Below are 7,500 nucleotides of genomic sequence, written 5' to 3'. Positions count from 1 at the left end.
AAACAAAACTTCATAAAATTGAGAGCCATACCGATGATTCACTTGCCTACTTTATTTCTCGTGACAAATTCAAGAATCCTCACATTTCCGGAAATGCTAATTTGAAATCCTCGACCTCTGACTGGGAAGAAATCGAAAATTCTGATGAAGGACAGTTGCGAAAAGAGTCAGAGTTTGTCAAAAAGGCAAAGAGGTCTTCTGATGGGGTATTGGAAAGAAAACGTAAAAGCAGTAACATTTTATTTGAAAGCATCTCCACCATCCAAGTGCCCATAGAATCTACATCATCTGTGAGTACAGTGAGTAATTTGGAAAGTATACAAGAATCTGGGGACCAATTTAAATCTGATCATTTAAATAACATTAAGGAAAAGAAAATTGAAAGTTTCCCCAGCCACTCTGTAAAATCTACAGAGGCAAGTTCTTCGATGTTAGTTTCATTAAGTAATGATACCAAAAATACCCCTACAACTCCATTACCTCAGGGTAAAATTAACTTTGTAAGAGAAGGAGTCATTACTGAAAGTGACGTACTTTCCACGGGTGTCACAGCAAGTTCGACTAAATTAGATAAGTACTTTCATAATATGAAGTCTGATTATTCAAAACCCACAGTCTCACCAAAGTTACTTGATCAACAAATGAACAATTTTACTCACAGAAATTCCAGCAACACCTCATCACATAAAACGACTGAGACTCTAAGATATCCAGAGAATAAATACCCAAGTTCTCCTGTAGGTCAGACCCAAAACGAGAACCTTTTGTTGACGTCGAGTGGCAAAAGAAATATTTCTTTATCAGATACTAAGAATCTTTTCCCTGTCGCCAGAAAGCGACAGATCAGATCAAGCACTCAAAGTTACAAGTCAGCTGTCAGAAAGCGAGAGAGCAAATGGGTTTTGCAGAAACCGAGAGGCAAAGGCTGGCTTTCGAGAGGGGCCAGGGACGTCTTTATGGAATCTCCCTTCGATATGTTTGACTTGGACGAGGAAGAATGCTACGAGGCTTCGCAGGTCAGTGGATCGGTGACCGATAACGCCGGGAATCAAAAGGAAAGTCCGGTACATGAGGTGGAGATCCTTGTGACAATCGTTGTCAAGGACATTAATGACAACGCGCCTATTTTCCCCAACGTGACGATGTTTGGAGAAGTACAGGAAAATGGGCCAGTGGGTGAGTTGAGCAAAATGTCTTTTAAAGTTGTAAATTTTGCATATGTAATTTCTCAGTTTTGCAGATAATTTATTTCAACCATGAAATTCAAGAAAAAAATATTTCTAAAATTTTATTTTGTCTTCATCAGCTTAGAAAGCACAATTGTTATCTGTTGGTAAAGGGGATAACACTTATAAGTGCAACAATTACTAGTTAACAAATGACAACATTATACTGTGCATTCAATATTGTGTGAAACAGTTCCCTGCTTCAACTAACTTCCAGGAAAAAATATATACATTTTATTTCATGAAAATAATTTTTAGTAAAGTACTTCCGATTTTATTTTCAGGAATTAAAAAGAACTATTTCAGTAAACTTTACAATGCGGGTAGTAATAAATATGACAGTAATTATTTAGAACAATGAGAACTTTCCCATTCAAGATACTGAAAAAGTATTGTGTTTTCGCAGTTTGACTGCAACAGAAAAATAATATTTAATGCAAACTCAGTCTCTGTCCCAGTGACATCCAGATTCACGGATTCATTGCTGTTGTAATTAAAATTTCTCTCTCTGCTGTGTCTTTGTAAAATAAATAATTGCTCTCTCTCTCTCTCTCTCTCTCTCTCTCTCTCTCTCCCTCTCTCTCTCTCTCAAAATAACTACTGTTTCCTGACGAGTTTTATTACGAGTAACGTAAAGTAAAAACCACAAATAATTTTTAGTGTAATTTAGCCACATCAGCTCGGCTCCCAACCTTGTTTGAGAAAGGACCCAATTTAGCAGGGACGGGGATCTCTCATAACTTCACTGCGTTTCGGACATTTTTACTTAAAGATTCCGATAAAAAACACACACACACACACACACTCGCGCAGACAAACTGAATTCGGTTTATTTTTTTGCTTCTCCATGGAAACTTTGGAAGCAGGAAAATGCTACAGCAAAATTAAAATCGAACAACCATTGCTTACTCGTGCCGGATTCAAAATCTTTTTAACAGGAGAGCGTTTTGTCTCTTTTAAAACGAGTCTGCTTCCCCCTTACCCCTACCTCACCTCACAGGCTTCCCACTTTCGCGGCTGTCGTAATTCTAGGTTTTAGCACCAATTTTACTTTGGTCTTTATCTACTTCGAGATTTTATAAAAATGGGTTTTGACGTTATGCCCTGAAGGAAATAAAGGATAAACACTCATTTCCTCTTTTTTTAAGTCTTTAACCGCCTTTCCTTGTGCCAGTTTGTATTGCTGTTAAAATAATGGCTTCATTTACTAATTGTTTTGGGAAACGCTTTTGGATAAACTTTATAGCAATGCCTTTTTATATGCTTGCGTATTTCTTGTTTTTTAAGTGTGAAACCGATTTTGCTTCAGAACTTTTGAACGCATACAGTTTTTTTTATAATCTGGAACTCAAATATATTTATGAAATTTAATTTGCTCTTTCCTTTTATGATGAAACAGTAGCTACACACATTCACCACACACATATGCGTATATATATATACATACATAATATATATATATATATATATAGATATAATATTATATATATATATATATATATATATATATATATATATATGTGTATGAAAAATTGCAGAGTATTTGACTCACATATTCGTTGCTTATGGTCAAATATTCTTGATCTCCAGAGTTATGCCCATAATTATCATATGATGTAAGTAGTAACAATTCAGAGGTTGAGTTTTTATTACAAGGGTTTGATGTCACTGACATTATCGTTGCAAATGGATTCGCAGGTACCTAACTGCCTCTTATATGCATATTGACTATCAGCTAACAATCTTTTAGGCTCCACATTACTTATATAGTGGCTTAAAAATAGGTTTTTCTGAAAAATTGGAGAGCACAGGGAGAACAGAAATTGGCCTGTAGATACTGCAATCTGCAGATATGCCGATTTTTGGAACAGGTACTGTATTACAAAGCTCGCTCACCCGCAAAAACCCTTATGTTAACCTAAAATTCTATAGAATCTAAAACTCTTGGGAGACAAACTAGAAACCTTTTTTAAAAAACAAAGGGAAGAAACCCTTCGTGTCTTCCCCACCCCAGCTATTAAAATCATCAAGAATTTTCTCAACATTCCTAAAGCAAAATACAAATTTTGTAAGAATAGGTTCAAGATGACAAGTATCAGGGATAGGGATATCTTCAGCTGATAGCGTAGCTTCAAAAGCTCGATGGAACAGTTCAGCCTTTTCCTTAGGACTAGTAGCCAATTTGGTCCACCACAGATAAGACTAATTCCTTCCAGTTTCCCCTTTAAGGTATTATTGTAATTTCTCTCAGCTTGCTAAGATTTTTGCATGCACAGTAATTCAAATATATTTCAGTGCTGGTATCGATGTAGCAAATCACATGCACATATATATAAACTCCAGAATCTTGGAGATGTGGATTCTTTAGAGAACCAAGGCCTGTTGTGTCTGGAGTTCCACAGGGTAGCGTTTCTTGGTCCACTGTTATTTTTAGTGTAAGAAATGATATGGCTGTTGCCTGTGGAAACATGATTGTTTAGTATGCCAATGAAACAACACTTTAGAGTGTAGTAACATCTCCAGTTATGAGAAGTGAAGCTGCCCTCAGTCTCAATCGTGGCATGGACTGGATTAGAGAATAGTGTAGTCGGTGAGGTAAAATGAAAACACTATTGATTTGCAGATCTCGAACAGATTTTCCACACTAACCCCCCAACCCCACCCCCCTCCCTTCAGGTGGATGGGACTCTGCTGAATGGATCTGTAGCTTTAACTATTTCTGATGTAACTTCTGACTCACATTTTACTGTTAAGAAACATCTAATGAAAGTGGTATCGTACGTAAGACCTCATATACTTATCACATTGATAGAATCAGTGCAACCTGTTTAAGGTGATTAACCTTTCCTTTACAAGAATACGGTTGCCTGGTGTGGATGTATGCTTCTGCCTGAGATTTTTCTCGTTTAGTTAAGTATTCGTGGCGGTAGGTTTCTGTTTTCAAATATTATAACTGGACCATCGATGGATGGTCTCTTGTTTGTCAATTTTTCATAAGTTTTAACAGAAATCTTTCACACTTACAATCGACCCCTAATCGTTTTTCGTGCCGAGAGCAGCCATCTTTGCTGAACAGCTACTCCAATATACAGTGAATATGCCCGGCTGGACTGTGGAACAGCCTCCCAGAGGATGTCCTTCAATTGGAACTTCAACAGTTCAAGCAAAGATGCAATGCATAACTAATTCCATTCTCCTTGTATTTTAATAATTTCCTTACATTTTTATCTATTTTGTTTATTTGTTTATTTGTTTTTTCTTCATTTTTGATAAGCGACCTCTTCTTTCTGTAATTCCCTTTACCTTCTGTTATTTCTTTCTAATGCATACCATATTCTTTGGAAGCTTGAAATTCACTTCAGTGGTCCCTGAGGGTTTGCTCCGTATCAATAGGGTTAATCTTCTGAATAATAAGAATAATAACACGACCCACCACAATCATTTGCTGAATATGTGTGTAATTCACCGATTAACTCAATAAAGTGCGATTGCTTGTTAGCTGAGGCTACCCGTCTGCACAGGACGCCTGATCCCTTAGCTTGGGAGGCCAGTATGTTACCAATACTACACAACTTCCTCTTTCATGTGAGGCAGATACTTTCCATATCATTAGATGGCATTACTGAAGTCTTTTCAACTTTAATAAGTTAAAAGCTCTGAATCATCTCAGTAAACTCAGTCTATAATTGCCACTTTTAGATTTTGTCTATCTGCATGAAAAAAAATGGAGAGTTTTGTGTGGATTGCGAATCAAACATGAAGTCAGGAATAAAAGAGAATTTAAAATGGTTAACCGGTTGTGATGGAAAGAGCAATCACGAAAATTATTGTGGTGAGAAATTTATGAAGCAACGTTTTGCAAATGTTTAGGCACTGAAAATAATAAATCATGAATTTATGTGAAAAACTACTTCTATAGAATACATATTTGCGTGGTATAAGTTGTTAAAGATAATTGAATAGCAATATCTCAGGAATTGTTTTCAGAATATCTTCTCTGAAGATTGAACGTTACATGAGGATTCCAAGGCTTACGTCTGAAAAGCCTTATGTTAATTAAAATATCCAGGAACTTTAGTAAAAAAACATTAGGTTAAAAGTGATATGATACAGACGCAGTGGTAAATGAAGACAAAGGTATATTCTTGGATGTTTAAGAGAATTGTAGTGAATGTTGATTTTATGGAATAATGTAACACAAAGAGAAACTGTATTATATTTTAGGCTATTTACGCGATAAAAATTGATTATTTGTTAAACATATAGCGACTGAAGTATTTCTAAGCAGGACTGGTTACAGCTTTAAAAAAAATGTACGTAGGTTACACTGTAAATACATAGCACAATGATGAAAACTTAAGGAAAATAGATACTTAAAACAGAATATAAAAGTATTGTTGATGAACATAATACTGTTCTGATTGAAAGAATCACCAATCATAAGAGACTAAACCCGTTTTTGTACTGATAGCTCGTAGGGTAAACAAACATAACACACAACAAAATGCATTTTGATATCGAAATAAATGAGAATCACTGCTATATAAAAGACGTGCGGTAATGAAAACCATGCCAACATTGTTTCTAAACTGTAATGAAAGAAATACGGTTATGAAAAATGTTGGCATGACTTTTATTACTGCATTTCAAGTCTTAGAATTCAGTGTCATTATTTAACTAGCTCTTGGACTCAGCATTTGTAATAATAAAAGGCAGCTTATCCCCTCTAGATGGAGAGCGGGATACGCTGCATATCAGGTCCATAATAATATTCAGTGGTGAATGAAGTTGAATTTACAAAAACGTGAGAATTTTAATATCGAAGTAAATGAGAATTACTGTGATACAAAAGAAGTGCGGTAATGAAAACCACGCCAGCATTTTTATAAAATCAACAGAGTTCGCCACTGAATATTATTGAGGACCTGATATGCAGAAGAGACAGCATTTTAAGAAAACCTGACTCGAACTTGAATTTCGCTTTAGCTTTTTCTTACGGCAATGTTCCTGCCGTTCACATCTCTATATATAGACGAGTAAAGTCAATTGGCGAACTCACTCAGTATCTCTCGTACGAAAATGATGAAAAATTCTTCCAAAAGGACTTCATTCCGCTGAGTTGTCCCCCTTCAGTGGTATTGCAGACGTCATTTCTGTCCTGGAATTGGTCGATTGAACATCAGTAATCTGTTTTAAGTTGTCGGGAAAGAGATTTCATGAATCTCATTCCGTATGAAAGGAGACAGAGGGACAAACGTCTAAAAATATTGAATGGCTGGTATATATATATATTTTTTTTTATTTAACATTCAGCACCTGTGTATGTAACATGACATATCACATTGTTACATTTTAGAAAGTAATTAACATTTTCAAACCTAGTATAAAATAAATGATTGAGTTAAAGAATTCCATTTTGAGTGTACACTCAACAAGAAAACTGAAGATACAGTTTTCATTAGCTTTCGTTCATCTAATTTCCCATTTGTTTTTACTGGAAAGACATAATATCGTTAAATTTACTCTGGAATATGAAAATATACTGCAAATTATATCATATAAGTTAAAACTGCAAAACAAAACCGTTCAGATATTTAAAAACACGATATATGTCCGAAGTGATTGGAATTTCTCAGATGGATTCGTTCATAGAGATCTGGTAGGTAGAATGTGAATTTCTGATTTTAGTACTATGTATCACGACGACAATATTTACTCGTTTTGCTTCATGAATGGGGATATATTGCATCATCGTAAGTGGTGAATGCAATTATTTTAGTTTCTACAAACTTATGTTTGTGTTCCAAAGCGATTAAAGTTAGCTGACGTCAATGACAGTCAATGTTGCGACAACTAAGGTAGGTTGAACAAATCTAGTTGCATCCGCAAGAGCGTTTTCTATGATGTGAGGAGGAGCCCTAGAACTTCGAGCGGGAAAGCGCAAGTCACTGGATACTGACTAACGTAACAGATTCACACTTTGATTACTTTGACGTTGACATGGATCGAATGCTAGTTCCTGTTTACAAAGCTACTGTCTTTAAAAATAAATCTTAATCAAGGTTAAAGTAACATGTCAGCTCAAAGATTTTCTGGCTATATGCTCCCATTACAAAGCAGTTCTTCGTAGCCTACAGCCCTACACGACTGCATTTCTTTGCCGCTAGGCTGAAAGATCTCCCACGATATAAAACTTTAATTGCCTGTGCAATACATATAGAGTTATTTGTGGTAATAAATATTTTTACTTAACACAGCTTTTTTCGTGAATGAT

The 7,500-nt window shown here is 35.6% G+C and overlaps 1 protein-coding gene across 1 annotated transcript in view; it reads left to right on the top strand.

Moving 5' to 3' along the window:
* Nucleotides 1-7,500, top strand: part of LOC135222466 (putative neural-cadherin 2) — a 113,813-nt gene that overhangs the window by 2,418 nt on the left and 103,895 nt on the right. Inside the window, exon 3 of the mRNA XM_064260553.1 lies at nucleotides 1-1,176. This exon is cut by the window's left edge and continues 1,207 nt beyond it. Coding sequence (XP_064116623.1) covers nucleotides 1-1,176 — 1,176 coding nt within the window. The remainder of the gene's footprint in view (nucleotides 1,177-7,500) is intronic.

Source organism: Macrobrachium nipponense, chromosome 3, assembly GCF_015104395.2.
Source record: "Macrobrachium nipponense isolate FS-2020 chromosome 3, ASM1510439v2, whole genome shotgun sequence".
In the NCBI taxonomy this organism is placed as follows: domain Eukaryota; kingdom Metazoa; phylum Arthropoda; class Malacostraca; order Decapoda; family Palaemonidae; genus Macrobrachium; species Macrobrachium nipponense.
This window is presented reverse-complemented; position numbering and strand designations above follow the sequence as displayed.